Source organism: Tyto alba, unplaced genomic scaffold, assembly GCF_018691265.1.
Source record: "Tyto alba isolate M040663 unplaced genomic scaffold, T.alba_DEE_v4.0 Super-Scaffold_1000006, whole genome shotgun sequence".
Taxonomy (NCBI): domain Eukaryota; kingdom Metazoa; phylum Chordata; class Aves; order Strigiformes; family Tytonidae; genus Tyto; species Tyto alba.
This window is the reverse complement of record NW_024881272.1, coordinates 8,489,725-8,507,521: the sequence shown is the minus strand read 5'-3', so window position 1 is coordinate 8,507,521 and position 17,797 is coordinate 8,489,725. Positions and strand designations below refer to the sequence as shown.

At 41.3% G+C, this 17,797-nt stretch overlaps 1 protein-coding gene across 6 annotated transcripts in view; it reads right to left on the bottom strand.

The window, feature by feature from the left end:
• TEDC1 (tubulin epsilon and delta complex 1) overlaps positions 1 to 17,797 on the bottom strand; it is an 84,499-nt gene that overhangs the window by 15,642 nt on the left and 51,060 nt on the right. For 3 of the 6 annotated variants that reach the window (XR_006164560.1, XR_006164561.1, XM_042784252.1), the window contains exons 7-8: positions 16,661 to 16,873; positions 8,019 to 8,123 (exon numbers count right to left, since the gene is read on the bottom strand). Coding sequence is in view for 4 of the 6 variants with exons in the window: in XM_042784252.1 (XP_042640186.1) it covers positions 8,019 to 8,123; positions 16,661 to 16,873 (318 nt within the window). In the remaining 2 variants the exon portion in view is untranslated. Of the gene's footprint in view, positions 1 to 2,373; positions 2,532 to 8,018; positions 8,124 to 16,660; positions 16,874 to 17,797 lie in introns of all 6 variants that reach the window. The other 3 variants (XM_042784266.1, XM_042784265.1, XM_042784260.1) reach the window with 3 other exon arrangements.

The window sequence follows — 17,797 nt, the reverse complement described above, 5'->3', positions numbered from 1 at the left end:
TCCCAGACGGTTTCCTTTAAAATAAGTCTTCCAAGGGATCACAGTATGTTTTCAAGAGGTATTAAAAACTAAAAGTTCAAGGGCAAACTGTAATAATTTTCATGTTCTAAGGAAAAGCCAAAGAGCTAGCAGAGTTGCAGACAGGAGTATTGCATCTTAGATTACAGACCGAAAAGGGACTGAAGTGACAGACAGCCTGTGCTGCCCCTCCTGAGCCCGGCACAGTGCAAAGGGTGCACTGATGCTGCTGGCAGATTCACACGCAGGAATAGGCAAAGGAAGCAGCACTAGAATAAAACTGATCTCTTCATCATCGGGCTGGAGGGTGGGCAGAGCCAGGCGGCCTCTAATTCCTGACACTGCGGATCTAAGCCAGGCGGGACATCCATCAGGGGTAGGAAGGATTTCCCATCTCCCCCGTGGCAGCGCCGTGACTGATGATGTGTTTCCCAAAACTTTCAGGCTGAGGTCTCATTGAGGAAAATGGCCTGGCTGAAACAGAAAAGGGTGGGCCCAGTCCTGGACGCTGCCACGGGCAGTGGGAAAGGGCCAGTGAGGTGAGGCACATCCAAGAAACAGGCTGAGCAGGCAGCTCGGCTCAGTCCCCACTGTGGATGATTAACTTCCACACTGATGCACAGGTGAGACCTCAAGCCTGCAAACACCTACACACTATTAACTTCCTCAGCACTTCCTCTCCTCTACCTTCTCCGAAATTTCTTCTAACCTAAGATACTACTGGCTGTCCTTTTTATCCAGACAGCACTCTCAGCTATTTTCAGTCCTGGGAATTTTCTTGCTTTGAATAAACTTGAGGGGGATGAATTCAGGAGGCAAGTCATGGAAAAGGTAACGTCACACATTTTAAATAAGCTGCCTTCCAGTTTCTTTGCATGTTCCACTGTTTTGAGGCCAAGAACAGTAATATTCAGATTCACCTTATCTGGATGTGTTCTAATTTGTCCTGTTGACAGTCCCAGTCTTTCAGCTGCCCATCTTGTGGAGGTCTACTGCTATCAACTGCTTAGATGACCTACACATCTAGCTCATTTGATCTCTCCTCAAAGAAGAGACCTTCCAGCCCTTCACAATTACTGCTGTGGTTTCCTCAGCTCCCTCACATTTGCCTGCATCATGCTGGTAATGAGCTTCGTGTCTCATTCCGCATGGCTCAAACATCCCCAAGAGGCTGATCTCTCAGACTTCTAACAGCTTGCTAATGAAAAGTGCAATAAAAATGATGCACAAAATGGTTCTTTTTCTGCTAAAAAGCAAGCTGGATGTGAACTTATTTGAAGAGAATTTTACCAACATGCAAGAGATCCCAAAGAGATGCTAAGAGATCTAGATAACCACATCACTTTATTTAAATCATTTTCAGTAATGACCTAACAAAAGTGACAATCTTCCAAATGCTGGAAGTCAACATTTCAGCTTGTTAAAACTTCACATGACAACCTGAAAGCCTCAGAAAGCAAATAAGCACTCTGCCTCTCAGTTACGTACCTGAACAAAGCCACTACCTAGAGATGAAGTTTAAAACGCAGCAGCAATGAAAGGTCCAAACACCTATTTTGAGGAAGAGAGTGGGGGGAGGCATAAGAGCATATGATCACGTTGTTGCCAGCTTCAAGCAAAGCGCAGCAAACCAAATTGTTGGAGCTCCTTTTGAAGTGGATGATAAAACCCCAAATCATGTCATTATTTTTAAGTCACAATCTCTTCCAATTACTCTAGGAGTTTTGCAGAAATGGCTATAGTAATGGCATTGTTCAGAAAAACTAAATGCAGAAGTCTAGAAATGGCACATTTTCTGCCTCCAGTCCTATTTGTCCATTCATTCTCTCTCTCGTACCTCCTATGAGCAGGGAGAAGACCCCACATGCATACAGCATGAAACACAAATTATTCTTGGCATTCTGTACATATACTACAAACCACAATGCCTGCCTCTGCTGGAAAACACAGTGCAACCTGCTCCTTTGTGCCCTGAGTCACAAGGAACAAACAGAAAACTCTCAGATCTTGTCTTTTCGTGTTGGAGAGTGAAAGGAAATTAGGAAATATAAATGGATGCAATATCCAAGCCACCAAGTCATACTGCCTTTGCTATCAGGGCATAATCACCCAACACCTTTCATAAACTCATCTAGTTCTTCTGAAAACACCAAACAGCATTTGACTTGCAGAATTTTTTATTCCTAGAAGCTCATTTCTGAGCTTTATTTTAAAGCTATCACATCTAAGATGGCCTCCCATACCTGGGGAGTTGAAAAGGGTGAAGTGAAATATTACATGCTTGGAAATATATGACTACTGATGGGCCAGACTACAGAACTAGAAAAGACCTGCCAGGTCAGCCAGTGCACTCACCTGCCTGGCTCCAAACGGCTGCCCAGCACATCGCAATACCCCACACACGGGCACTGAGAGATGTTCCCCAGGTTAGAGGAGCTGCCCAGAGCTCTCAGTCTCCATGTATACCGAGCACACTCGCCTTCGACAGACAAGCGTAAATTACAGATAAAGATCTATAAGTAAAAAACAAAAGCATGATAAGCACGGAGGTATTGGCATCGCTCAGAGACTGCCGCAGGGATGCCACACGGAAATCCTGAGAGCTGAGCACTGGAAACCAGGCATTGCAAATTAAGGATAGTTTAGGAGTTTTCAGTTTCCAGACTAGAATCCAGATCAGTCCAGGGGCTGAACCTTCCAAACACTTGTCTTTACTCAGTACAAGCCTGAGTAACACTTTAAAAATGATCATTATTTATACTTTTTGCTGTCTTACAGTTTTTATCTAGCGTTTATTCCACCACCACCCCCTCCCACTCTCCAAGAAAAACCTCGCAGAACTGCAATCCCAGCTGACAGTCTAACAGGGATACAGAAAACATGACAGAGAAGGATTTGCAGACTACTTTTAAGAAAGCCCTTCTTGTCAGCACTGAAAAAACATCACCAAGTACAAAAGGAAAGAGAGCAAAAGGAAATAACAAGCACAAGTATCAATAACATAGAAGAGGGAAGAGCAGAGACCACTATAAGCATAGCAGAAAGATCTGTAAGTATTAGATAAAAGTGAAATACAATAAAAATAGTCACAGAGATCCCACGATTCCCACCCACAAGCTCTTCGTGCTCCTATACAAGAATTTCCTGGCTATACAATACGCATTCTGCACCTGGTTGCACACAGAGCAGTGCTGAAAAACATGCACCATGATCTGCCTGTGAAAGAAGATGCCCGACCAGAGTTCATCTCAAACTTCGTTAGAGAGAGCAAGACCTGAACCAGACAACACCATTGCTCTCCACTTTTGTCACTGTTTTCTACACAGAACAGTTATGAATAATCCAATTGTTCTGTGTGCTTGTGTGTCCCCAAAAGCATAAAAATAAAATCTTTTTCACACATAAGTAGGGTGAGGGCTTTATACTTCTTTAACAATAAACAAATAATACTTTGGCTAGGGGACAGTTTCTTCTAACAAAAAATGTTTGGTTCTGCCTTTTTTTTTTAAAAAAAAAAAAACAACAACAACAATCATGCCTAAGTGTATGACACTTTTTTTTTTTTTTTCCATTTTTTCCTTCCTTAGCTATAGACAGTAACCCATTCAGCCTCAGAGAAGCAGAGAAAGGCACCATTTCAAAGGATGCTGTGAATGCGTAACTGACGGAAAATCAAATCCTGCAGCTCCTACTTCTGGGAAAAACTATGGAGCAGGGGGAAACAAGAGCCTGCAGAGCCTATGAAGTTCAAACATTTACCAAACAGTGACTTCCAGGAAAATCACACCCCCCAGCCTCCACAAAAGAATCTAAAGGAATTTGCTGCTTATACAAAAAAACCATCGAGTTAAAGCAGAAGCAATATCTTATGATCAGCTGTTCTGGAAAGATTACAACACTGAGTAATCAGGTGTTTTACTATTAAAAAAAAAAACCTTACTCTAATTTCAAATTCATGTCTTATAGTAACTTGCCCAAATGTAATTTCAAACCTCTAAGAAAGTTATAGAGTTAGTACTGCAGCTCTATAAAACTTGTCTCATTGAATCAAGCAGCTTTGCTGTAAGCTCTCAAGGTTTTTAATTTTCTGCAGCAATTTTTACACACTGAAGAGCAACCAGTTAAAAACGCTGGAAACCATCATTTTCTATTTTAATAGCTGAACATTTCCCACACTGTCCTGCCTAAATGAGGTTTCTTTCTTCTTGTGAGATCCTTGATTGTACACAAAGAGACTTCATGTTCTTCTGCAATAGCCCATTTAATACCAATGTTCATGCATTTATGGATTTAAAGTCATAATAAACTGTTTGATTAGTCTAACCTACCACAAAGCATAGGCTACTGTATCTTACCTAGTAATTTCTGCAGTGTTCTACTACATTTTGGCAGGCTACATGGTCTCTTCTAGAAACATACTTTTGCTTTTTTAAACACAGACTCCAGCAGATCAAGAAATTACCTTATTACTGTGTTATCTCAGCAGCAAAATTCATTTATGGTTAAAAATATGCCCCTTTTCAGTGAGTTTTGCCTCGGCCACTGTGTTGTCTTATAGCACCTTTCATCTAAAGTCTTATACCCTCAAAACTCAACTTACGAGAACTCACAGACCACAATCCAGCTATAACTTTGCCTTGGTTATATTACACTTTTCTCACCTCTCAGACTGACCAAATAATTCATTATTCCTTCTCTAATCCTATCCAACCTTTCAACCATTTTCCGATTGTGATGGTGGTATAAGTGGGGCCAACACATTTCATTAAGCTCTGAATTGTGATCAATATCTTACCCGCCATTTAATGACCAGTAGTAGACATAAACACTTAGTTGCCAATAACCTGACAACTTTTCCCTGACCTGTTACCATTACCTTCTCTTTCATAAAGCCGTGAAATAGAAAGGTTCACGTGTAGCCAAAACCTGATGCTGTAGGCAGATCAAACTGGTTTGAGGTACATGCACAGGTATTCCTCACTAAACCCAAACCCCAGGAACGGTAATAAACTCACATAATTTCTTTTGCCATAACAATAATTATAACAGCTAAAGCAAAATTTCACCTTAACATAATTACTAATTTCTAATATTTGCTATTTAGTTCAACAAGAGGAACAATCTTAGGCCTTTGGAATTGGTGGCAAATATTTGAAAGAGGTGATCCTAAAGTAGTGGTAACGGCGGCATTATTTGTACCATGAACTATGAAGACATTTTAGAAAGGTTGTAAAGCTGAGCTATAGCAACTGACAGAAGATGTAATTATACAAGCAGCTGCATTCCAAATTTTGCCCGGATTTGCAATTTCCTGCAATTAGAGAGGAATGTACGCATCTCCATCTTATGCATTTTAAGCAAGACATTCACTATTCAAATGCTAGCTCCCAGGCGCACCTATTGTCATTCCAAAACAAACTGACAGGGAAGCCAAAGCGAGGCATCCTACCTATTTTATCTAGGAATAGAAGGCCAATTTTTAACTGGGGGAGGAGTCCTCTGAAGAAAAACTAAAAATATAGTTTTAACACCAGGAATGCACATAGCTGCATCTGATGAGAACAGCTACCAAAGTCTGGCAGGGCACTGCTGCTCTGAGCTTCCTTTTCTTACACACTGAAAACTGCAAAGCACTTTGTAAGCCTTCAGAGCAACATCCACGCTGGTCTCCAATGGAAAGCTTTTAGCTGGGGAGCAAGCACAGTAATGGAAAATCAGAAGTTAATTAATGCATTTGAATGAGATAATTCATAAAGAGGAGTGACCTGATCTTTTCTGAATTTTGGGTTGTTTTTTTTTAAGTTATTAAATGGGTCTGTATTTAGACTCATGTATCTAAATACCACATTGATAGGAGTCAGAAAAGTCAGTTTAGCTTAAGGAAAAGCATATAGGATTAAGAAAACAGGAAAAGAGCAACATTAAGATTTTTTTAAGGGTCTTCACCAGAAGAACACAAAGTATACCTCCAAATATCAATACAAAACAGAAAAGCACACGACTGATAAAAGCATTGCCCGTTTGCTGAGTCTACAAATATCTATCACACAGGCAAACCAAAAGGGAAATTAATCCTCTTAGGGCTAAAAGCAACTGAACTCTGTGACTGCTGTGCAGTGAGCCTGTGTGAGCAGACTTGCTTACAGCAAGGGCTTCACCCAGGTCTCCTGTGACAGAGCTGCACTGGATCCTACCCTTGAAGAGATACTCAAAGAGGCAGTTGCTTCAAGGACAGCCTTTGGGTTGGATTGCTAAAGGAAATACCTGAGGTAAACAGCCCAGAGCGAAGGCAGCTATGCTGAAAGCCTCAGGAGATACATTTCTCTTCCACAAAACTATAAAAAAATTTCCTGTTGTATAGATATTTTCTGAACTCTCTCTTCCTGAGTTTTTGGCCTGAGTAATTTGCTTTTCCAGTGGTGAACTTTTGAGGAGAACAACCGAACTCAAAGTGGAAAAAAAAAAAAATAGATGGGAGTCAAAAATGTAATGTGATTATTCTATTGCAGCAACTCTGTGAGCAAAACCAGCCAGGGACAAATCTTAAAATACTAAATGGTCTTCAAAGGAACCGGCAATTTCTGCGTTACTTCTGCTCAGCTGAAGAGGACGCCAGTGATGCCAGCACAAAACCAGCAGACATAAAGCATCAGCAAGAGCATACAACAAGATGGCCAGAATCACCATGCTCCAGAGCCAGGAGCTCATCTAAACCTCTTCAGCAACTGCCCCAGGAGGTACACAAGCCCCCCACTCAGCTCCAGGCAGGAGCATCAAACTTGCAGATTCTTTACCATTGACTAAAGGAGACACAGTTCAGACTTGTTAAAGTCCCATATGCCACATAATTCTGAATGCATACTGCAGGGAATAAGAGATAAACACCTATTTGCTTCTCCAAATTATAAATCTTCAGCATTTTACTGTAATAAAAAAACTTCCATTCTAACAGCCCAGCCTTTTATAATGCATTTCTTTTTAGCTGCAGTTTTATCTCTAGACTTTTCAAAATCCTTGAATTCAATTAGAAGATCACACAAATTAATGTAGTAATAGGCACATACTGAAAATGTATGATATGAAAACCAGAGTATGTCAGTGTAAGTAATTTAGACACTTGCAAAAAGGCTGCAGCGATACTCTGAAAAAGACCCTGACAACTACAAATTACAAAGGAAGGCAACAGACAAGTATTGCTTCGTATAATAAATTGCTCACTTATTTTTCAATTTGTTCTTCCAAACTTTTATCTTCAGCAGCAGAGACAAACACTGATGATATGAGATATCATCTCAGATCTAAGTGACTTGCAGAGACTAGGAGGGCCCCACTTTCTTTTAAGCAGAGCTTTATCACTGTGCAACATGAAAGTAGCCACTTTGTAGAAACAGAGTGCTGCTTGTGATTTGAACTCTTCTATATCATCCTGAATATGAAACAAATTCAAGCAATGTAGTCCCTATATATACACCCCAAAAAAGGAATGTTTGTACAAACCACTCCTAAAATACACTAATGAAAGGAAGGTATTACCCCCTAGTCACACAAATTATCAGAAAAGGGTCAGTCTCATTCAAAAATATGAAAAAAACAAAAAAACAACAAACAAAAAAAAAAACCCACACCACAAAAAAACCCAACCAAACCACAGAGAACCTCATGACTTCTAGGGAGTTTTTTCACCCCCAAACTGGTTTGGTTTTCAGTTAGAAAATACTCCCTTGTCCCCTCTTGGGGCTTTGCATGACCACTGCAGAACCTCCACCAGCCCCTGGCCCAGCAGCTCTGCTCTCTGCTTTCGGGGGAGGCTGACGCAGTGCATCCAGAGCAGCAAAGGTCACTCCAGCAACCCAGCCTACCCACAACTATCGCATGAGGCAAACGAACTTTTAACTCCCAGGTGGAGATTTGTCTACACAAAACATTTTCAGAGTTTGTGTGAAAAAGCAGACATTTTCTAAAGCCACTACTCTTAAAATGCGTTCAGCAGTTTCTCTTACTAGCTCACAGTTTTGATGGCAAGCCGCAGGTGTAGGTGGATGTGAAGCTGCTTGAATGGCCATCGTGACTCCTGCAAGTGTCCAAGGCCAGGCCCTACAGCTAGCCTGCAAAGGAAAAAAATCAAACATCTCTCAGGGGGTTGAGAGAGCTGATAAAATGAAGAGTTAAAAGTAGTGAGTTCTGAGCTCAGAAGTGTACTAAAGCTTTATTTAGATGCATTTCTGGCTAGAAAGAAGAGATGTGACAATATTAAATTACAGATTTACTTTTATGTCAGCTCTTTTACAAGCACAAGAGACAAAGACACAGAAATGAGTTGGATACTTTTTTCTCTTATGATCAAGTATCCTCATTTTCAGGATAGATGACAGAGAACAAGGCCAAGGTTTTGAGAAAAAAAGAAAACTTCAAGTTAAGCTTTGAATACATGAATGCAAACGGTCCTTCTAAAAGCAGCTCTATCAACTCACCTGAAAACCAAGCAGTACTGCAAAGTACGCAACGCTTGTAACTGCTGCTGACAGAGGAGAAATCCATCCAGTCTGCCTGGAGCTGTAAAGTCAGCCAGATACCTCCTGGAAGGTACCGTCCCCAAAACCCACTCTGAAAGGTTCACTAATAGTGTTTCAGGTAGAGCTGCTTTAAAATACAGCCACCGGCTATGATGTTTAATATGGCCTGTCAGCCAGAATTAGCTATGTCCCCAAGATCCTGCCCTTGTGGAGGACATTTGTTGGAGTGGCTCACCACTTGCAAGGGAGTCTCAAAATCCAGCAACCCTATGGTCACAGGTACCTCAAATCCACCACCCATAAATCTCCAAGCTTTTCACACTCAAAAGATAAAGGTGGTACTGGGACCTGCAATCTTATATACCTTGTACATCTGAGTCCTACAGGCATTCCTAGTCTTCGTCCATGTTTTATTGTGTGTTTTAGCTGTGAGAACATAAGTACTACACTTATTTCTTAAAAATGCACTAAAACATTTACAATGGCTACAAAACACATTTTCTCATTGGAATGGGGTTTTTTTACAGTTTATTGTTAAATAAAGCTCATCTAAAATTTATTGGAGTATAATTCTTCAGCTGCATTTACTACATGTTTCATTGCCCTGGTTGGTATCCAACATCTTGGCAAATAATGCGAGTAAAATATTAACACTGGTTATTGATTATACTTTAAACTGATCCTGTCACTTGAGCAAACATTCTGCATTTCGGCAGAGGACGGGAAAACAGCATCTTTTGGGAAGCAAGGAAAACTTTCACTCATGCTTACTTCAAACCCCAGAGTTCTGTACACAAAACAGGAGACAGCACTCGAGTTTTTAATGTTTCTCTCTTCCCTAAGGAGCCAGAGTCTTTTATAATATATAAGCCCCATGAAAAATGTCAGGCTGGGTAATTTATTTTCAGTTACAGTTTTTGTGTGTGTTTGAAGTCAGTTTGCTGATTTAGCAACTGGTACAGAGTCTCTCTGTCTCTCACACAGTTCAGCACTCATTCAGCAATCTGCACAGCAAGTTGCATCTGCAAATGAAGAATAAATACTTATCTTTTTCATCTCTTTGTATGCTGCAAGCTTAACAATATCGACTATTCAAGTCTGACCAACCTGCACAGAGTTCTCAGAAGCAAGCAAGGGTCTTTCAAAAATCTCCCAAGCTGTGCTCATCTGCAGTTACTTTCTGCATGTGTACCTGCCTTAAGCCAGGCTAACTAGGGGCGTCAGGTCTAATACAACTGTTAGATCCTGCTGTGAAGAGCAGAACCAATGCATGGAGATGGCTTCTTTCTTCCAACAAGAGAGAGAGCACACTGCCCTCCTCCTCCAGGAACAATCACTTGGATCTCCACCACAATCTCCATGGGCACTTACCAGAAGCAAGCTGTCTCAGATCTCCAGCTAGGACTATTGATGAGTAACAAATAAACCAATTCAAGAAAATGCAAGAGCAAAAAGTGAACGCAAACATTAGAATCTTACTTCCTACTGTTTACAGCTGATCTATGTTTTCTAATAACCTAAATCTGTCAATACCATGGCAATTCCATCAGCAGTAAATTTAATCCTACAATTAACTAAATAACATAAAAGCCATTAGCCTTGTCCCTGCTTGTCATCCTCCTGTCCATGTCCTTCATTGCTCCCTTTGATGGATGTTTCTGCTGAACTCTCTGGGTTTCCTCCCCCTACCCAGGCATCTGGGCCCAGCCAACCGCAGATTTCCAAAAGCTGCTCTTGTGGCCTTGCTAGTTCTTCAATTTCTTTTTGCATGAAAAGCTCCACTGACAGCTGCTTGGTGCTCCAGATGGAGGTTTGTAAATACGAAGTGGAACACAGAAACGCTCTGGGACTGGGGAAGGGGCAGGGGAAGGGAATATGCTGACTGAGGAAATGCGCTGGCACTGAACCATTCCCTACCACTCCTCCACTTCCTGCACCCCAGACAGCCTGGATAATTACCTACTCACCACACTAACATCTTCATATTAGCAAAAAGCTCAGAGAACTAGAATGAACAGCAGAAATAGTAAAGATGCAGTGTGAATTTTTTTTTTTTTTTAAAAAAAAAAAAAAAAAAAAAAAGCTTTTGACAAGCCTGCAGAGAGTTCTACTTGGAGAGCTCAGCTGTCTCTGCCACAAGTCCCAAGTTTAAGGCAGCAGAAACACAACCCGGCCCCACACTGGTGCTGGAGGTCACACAGCACGCCAGCAGCCAGCCTGGCCCCCACCAGTGCTCCTCATCATGCACACAGTGGAAAAAAAATAATGAAACTTTGTATTTCCCTCAGCACATACATACACTGCACATGCCTTTCTTTTCATGCAGGGTAGCCAAGCACACAGCACAACAACCAACCGCCAGGAGGGTGTCCACTGCTCCTTATGCTCCCCTCCAATTCATTGTGAGGCATACTGAAAAACTTTGGAAGTGCACTTGCTTGAGTAGATTAAAAACACCCAAACAAAACCAGAAAGATGGAGGACTGTTTCAGCATCAGCCTCCGGAGCTGCTTCCCTACTTCAAATAGTGAAGTCTTAAATCAAACCCCATCCAGTCTTTTATACACGTAAGAACCTTAGAAAAAAATGTCCTTTTATTAGACTCTACAAGGTCTCCAGCAGTGTGCTGTGATGAGCTGGCAGTGGCAAAAACTTCGAGTGAATCACAGGACTCTTGGGATGGAGTGAAAGCCTCTCTGCATTTCACCCACTTGATGGGGTGTCCCAAGCCATTCCTGCCACCACCACCGACCACCGCAGCACCTTCCCTCTCCCCAGCAAGAGACAACAAAACATCCCTGCCCCATACAGCCCCTCCCCAACACACTATGAATCCAAAAGGCATCTCTTCCGAAATGGGCAGCCCTGCATCCTCCCATCCCTATCGGGGCTGTGGGTGCAACAGTTTGGGAGGGTTAGGGGTAACGGAATGGATGGGGAGGCAAGGAGAAAGATACAGAAACAAGGACAAAATGCACATTTCAGTGTGCTCTTCCACTGTCACTAAAGAGGTCTGACATGCGCCAGGGATTACAACCTGCATGAGTCAACAGCCACCAGTATTTCTGGAGAGGACTCCAGTGTGCAAAGAGCATGTTCAAGCTCTGATTAATGGCTCCAAGTCTTTCTGGGCCATGCTTCAGAAGTGTATGCATGAGCAAGCTCCATCCCATCATATCAGCATCTCTAAGGAGTCTGGCTCACTTTTAAATGCTAGTGAACACAGAGAATCCCAGGATATAATATCCCAAATTTCAACAAAAGCTCAGTATGGTGTGAGCATTTGTGTGGTGAAAATGGAAACAATTACCATTTGGAGTCAAATACTCTGCATTTCAGCTTGTGGATGCTGAATATTTAACACAGACTGAAATAAAATCCCCCTCTAAAATAGAGGAGTTGATAACATGAAATATTCAAAAAGGAAAAAGCAAACAAACAAACAAGTTCTCTTCTTGAATTAGGAGATTTCATCTTTTACAGTGAAGTTTGTTTCTAAGAAGAGAAACATTTGTAAAGCTTAACCATTTCACTCAACTTTTTGATCATTTACAAATCCCCAAAATGTCACCAAAGAAATGATGATTATTTGCCCAGCACTGCAAGGAAAAGAACAAAGCTAACAATAGAAAAGCCCCATATTCAGATCACACCTCTGTCATGTGCCTTTTCTCCTCCAAGATACTGAACACGTTGCTGCCTAGAGATGGATATCAGTTAAAATGTCATATTAATCAGGGTTTCACAAATCGCCCAAATCCCATGGCAACATTCAGATGACTTCTAGTGAATGTCCCTGGAAGGGGAAATGGTTTCAGGGTCATTCCAATCACATCACCAAAAAAAGAGCTGGGGGCAGGCAGAAGCAAACAAAAGAAAATAAGGAAAAAAAGTTCCTTCATTTTAAAAGATTTAAGATCAATAGTTTTAACTGCCAGAATCACAGTGTGCAAATAATCAAACTTGCAACAAACAGACACATTGCCCCTGAAACTACATCCTGAATAATAACCAGTTGTGTTTAGTGGTTCAAACCAGACATCGTGCCATAGCAATGACTTTAACACACCTGAAATACCTCTACACGGGCCAACATAAATCAATCAGTCAATCACAGACTTGCATAAGTGAAAAAGACTTCAACAAGTTTTCAAGCCTAATCCACAGCCTTAGAGCAGGTCCGTCTCCTCTTCAGCCATCCCCGACAGATATTTGCTTAACCTGGTTTGTGCAGGGTCTAAGAACGAAGACTTCACAGCTCACCAGACAAGCTACTCCAACATTTCTCTGCCCTAGGCATTAGGAATTTTTTTCCCTAGTATCTAATTAGAAACTCTGTGTTGCAATTTACACACAATCTTGTCCAATTCATTGAAGACATGGAGAAAAAAAAATAAAAGTCTTCCCTCTACAGAAAACTTCTTCATATTCAAAGAATCATATATTTCACTTTAATCTTTCCATTTTTAACATAAAGATCTTCAAACACCTTACATTCCAGACTTACAATGATTTTCATTTTTCTATTCTGGACTCTCCCCAATTTCCCTCCCAACTTGTCATGCTTAAAACTGGACGTAAAGAGCGAGTAACTGTACCTTGGTATTGCAAAGCTCCATTTAACCCAGCACTGTCTCCAATAGTCTTCAACAGCGAATAGCTAGGGAATAAGTTTAGGACTAGACAAATATGTAAAAATACCTCACTGAAGATACAGCTTCCTAAACTCCAGTAATTTGTGGCTGAAGGACTCTTCCTGACCAGAGATTACTTTCCATATTTCTTACTTAGCAATGATTTTTTCCTTCATTAATTTGTCTAGTAATTCCCTCTAGGTTAACCCATCATGAAAAAACAAGGAGCACCAGAAGAAATGTAAAAAAATGTTTCCTCCTGCTCCAGTGTGATACCCCTCTTCACTCTCTCCTCTTCTAGTGCAAGGAGCCCTAGCCTAGGTAAACTTCCTCGCAGAGAAACCGATTCACAGCTTGGGCCATCACCACTTCCCCCGCCCTGTGCCTTTTCAGCTCAACTATGTGCTGTTTTTTTTGTTGGGGTGTTTTGTTTGGTGGGTTTTGTTTTTTTTTTTTTTTTTGAGTTATGACTGGGACCAGAACTGCACATAGCATTCCAGGAATGGAGGAGAATATTTTATGTTTTGCTTTCTTCTGCTTTCCTAACAATTCTTAGAATTCAGTTTACTATTTCTGACCACTGACATTTCCACAGAACCATCATTATAACCCCAAGAGCTCATTCACATACCATCACAGTCAGACCAAAAAAAAAAAAAAAAAAAATCACATGGAAAATTATGATTCTCCTTTCAGATGCATTTTGTTAGATTTATCTCCACGCAATTTTATCTAACATTTTACCACTTCACTACTCAGTACAAAGACCCTCAACAAGCCTTTGCTGTTGTCCTTCATGCGCTCTCAGGGATTTAGTCTCATCTCTGAACTTGGGCACCTCCTGTCCCAGAGCAGTCGTACACAGGCTCGGGAGGCCCCACCGCTGACTGCCTCTGCAAAGCGACCGCAGCCGCCTCCGCTCCGCTTCCTGCTCCGCTGTTTGCTCAAGGGTAAGAGGAAAGACAGCCATGTGGGCAGTTTATTTTTGTTGAGAATCTTTTCAAGGACTTTATCAAATGCCGCCTGTAAATGCAATTAAACAACACCAATCCAACCCCCCTTGCTCACACGCTCACTGGTCCCTTCAGACACCTCCAGCAGATTTTAGATTAATGATTCCTCTGCAAAAACTGTGCTGTCTCTTCCCTGGTATATCACGTTTGATCATGTGCCCTCAATTCTGTTCTTCAGAACAGTTTCTACTCAGTTGCCTGGCACAGAGATCAGGCCTACTGGTAACAACAGACATAATTACTCTGTGGATTATCATGTTTTTCTTGTTAAGTACAAGATAGTGGGCACAAGAGCTATAATAAACTGTACTGTCCTTCAGCTGGGCATATTTGTGAGAGCCAAAATAATTTCCAGATGTCTCAGTATCACAAGATACAAAGTTAGAGATAATGACCACTTTAGCTACCACTATATCTTCTCTTTGTTTGACTAAAAAAATAATACAGAAGAAAAGATTTGATAAACTTATTTCTCTAGGGAAAAGACTGAATGGGGCAGAAACATACAATTGATAGAGGAGCCTGCTTTCAGCAAGCTTCCTGACTGTGGGGAAAAAGGACAGACTACAGGCAGAAAGCATCACATAAGCAGCAGCACTATTCAGAGGAAGGGTTGATATAAAGAAGATTGATGGAGACTCATCTGACTCCCAGCATTCCAAAAAATGCTGTCGCATAGCTTTACAAAACAATTCTGTTCCAGGGCATGTAAAAGAGGAGGCACTTGTGATAAACCATCCTTTTAACAACACACTGAAGATGCACTACATTTGTTACCCACAGTCATAAACTCATATGACATTCACTTAATCTCAGAAACACTGAGACTAGACCGACCATCATTTAAATCCAATCAGTGCATCTATTTCAAAGTACAATGAAGAATTCATCAGTTAATCTTTCTGGACTTCATTTCCAAATCTAAGCATAAAAAAAAAATCAATTATATTATTACATAATATTTAACTGCATATATATTGTTATATATATGAGTCAGAGCATATCTTGCTTTGGAAATCACACACTGGAAATTTTATTTTTCGAATTCAAGGCCTGAGTTATCCTGCAGCAGTTATGTCCATTTTGCCATAAAAGCAACCAAATCTGATGATGCTAGAAACCTGCCTAATCCAGTACCTATCACCAACAGTGACTAACAGCAAGTGCCTAGAGAAGGCTATAAGACAAAGGTAAATATATGGAGATACTTCCTCAGAATATTCCCCCAGCCTGCAACAATTTGTACTTCTGCAACTTCCTAAATTTGTAATTCGTACCTGTATATTTGAAAGTCTTTGATGGATTTAATCATCCAAGAACGTGTCCAACAGATTTCTAATCTGTGTACACTGCTTATACCCACAGTGCCCTGTGGGAAGAAGCTCCATACTCTGTATGAAGAAGCAGCTTGTCCCTATCTAACTGATCTTAATTAGTTCCTTATCCTTACAGTTGAAGAGAGCAATTCGCTCTCCATACCCTTTTTCCATGGCAGACCCTTTTGAACTCTTGGGCAAATACCTCTTGATCTGACAACCTGCCACTTTTCATTTTGTCAGTTGATCTATAATCCTGTCTACGAACACTTCAATCTAACACCAAAAAAAAAAACAAAACCAAAACTCTCCTGAGTTAACAGACCAAATAGCTATACAGTGGTTTTGTTACTTCTCTATCTGCCCCAATTGTTTCTTTCACTTTTTCTCCATCCATGGGTTTCACAGATTCTCTGGTATCCTTCTTTCCTCTTAATGCCTGAAAAAAATTACTAGTTGTCTCTTTGTGGCCAGCACGTTAATATTCAGATTCGCCTTCAACATCTACATTAACAGCTCTCTCACTTATGCCCCAATGCCTCCTCTGGGTGTTTCCCAGTGTCTCCCCATCCCTATGTCAGCAAATACCATGTGCACTTCCTTCATATCACCTGCTTTCCTCCACAGCCAGCCTCCCACAGCCAGTCTGTTCTTCCACCCGATCTTGTTCTTAGTCCCTTCTCTCACTTCACAGGTTTCAAACCCTTCTTATATTCATTCCCCCATCAGACATTTCAAAGACTACTAATTCAGTGAAAGATGACAAGCTCCGGCCTCTCCCACCCTCCTTTCTCTGCAAACACCCAACTTTAGTTTTCTCACTATAACCATTACTGATGCTTTCAACCTACCGTCTCCTCCAGGGGTTGCCATGATTTCCTCCTCTCCTCTGCAACCCCTATCCTTTGATGCCTTCCCAGCCAAAGAACATGTATTTTGTTTCAGCATGCTGCCTCTCTGGGACAGGTGCCTACTTTGTGTTTGAAAGAGCACCTGGCATGCGGTGGGCATAAACAGACAAGTAACTATAGATCTGACACCAAGACTGCAGCAAGGGTGACACAGAGCAGCTACAAGGAGGCTGCCCTAGGACAGACTGTAGCAAGAGAGCTGAAAAACATAAGATCTTACAAGTCACTAATGATTAACACCACCCAGAGCCTTACCTTCTCACACCACGCAGCCTTTCGGTGAGTTACAAGCTTATGCAGCTGGTCCTGGAGAGTCATTAGATTTCTGGATAATTTGTCAATTTTCCCAGTCACACTGTCAGCCCAGGGACAGCACGAGGTCACCTTTGGCAGCCCACTTTTCTCTGTGTGAGTATACTGGGACTCACACTTATTTCCCTCTTCAGCCATATTATCTAACACAGTTTCCTAAAGGAAAAACAGTCAAAGTTACTTTTCAGCAGGAGCTAAAATGGTTCTTCCCTCTTCCTCCCATGTTCCTGGTAATTCATAACTAGGAATTCACTGCTGCCATCTCAATATACAGTTGTTCCATAATTTCAGAGTTATTTTTAGAGATAACCTCCTCAGTTCACTGTAACATATTTCTAAATTAACAGAAAACTTATGTTGCTAACCCAGCTTATTTTAGAAAGCACTGCATACTGTGAGCATACTCTCCACTGCACTAAAGCAGAAAGTAACACTCCTGGGACAGGGATCATCAGTGCTGCACAAGCTCTAGATAAGCCTCTTCCCCTCAGGCTCTGAGGTTGGATGCACTTCTATGGCTTTTTGTAACAAAGTGATAACCAGGAAGAAGATACATGCTTACACTGCGCAGGAGAGCCCCATCTGCTATGTGACACCTAAGTTTTAACACCCACAGGATCACCTGTGCCAGTGTAAAACTCTGCAACTTGAGGAACCTCAAGAGATCCCTGCTCCAGACTGGCTGGGAGCTCTGTCAGCTCTGCATGACCATGAGCACCTAGCTGGTTCTATAATTAATTCTGCAGCTGCCTCTGGCAATAACAACCATTACGTGAAGTACTCACAAAATACCAAAAAACTTCACAGTCCTTGAAATGCATCTATTTCACACTGCACTGATTATGCAGAAACACAGGGTTTTCAAGCCCGTATAACAGCACAGCATAACTAAAGGACCCAGGCCTCCTCACTCTGTATTAAATATTTATTTACATATTGTTATCAGGAAGACATTAAATATGAGAGGTCATAATCTCCTTTAAGGACATAATTTGCATTCAAAATTATCTTTAGAAATTGGAGAAGTAATTTAAAAACAGTGAGAGGAAATTCAGCAGTTAAGCAGCATGGTCTACACAG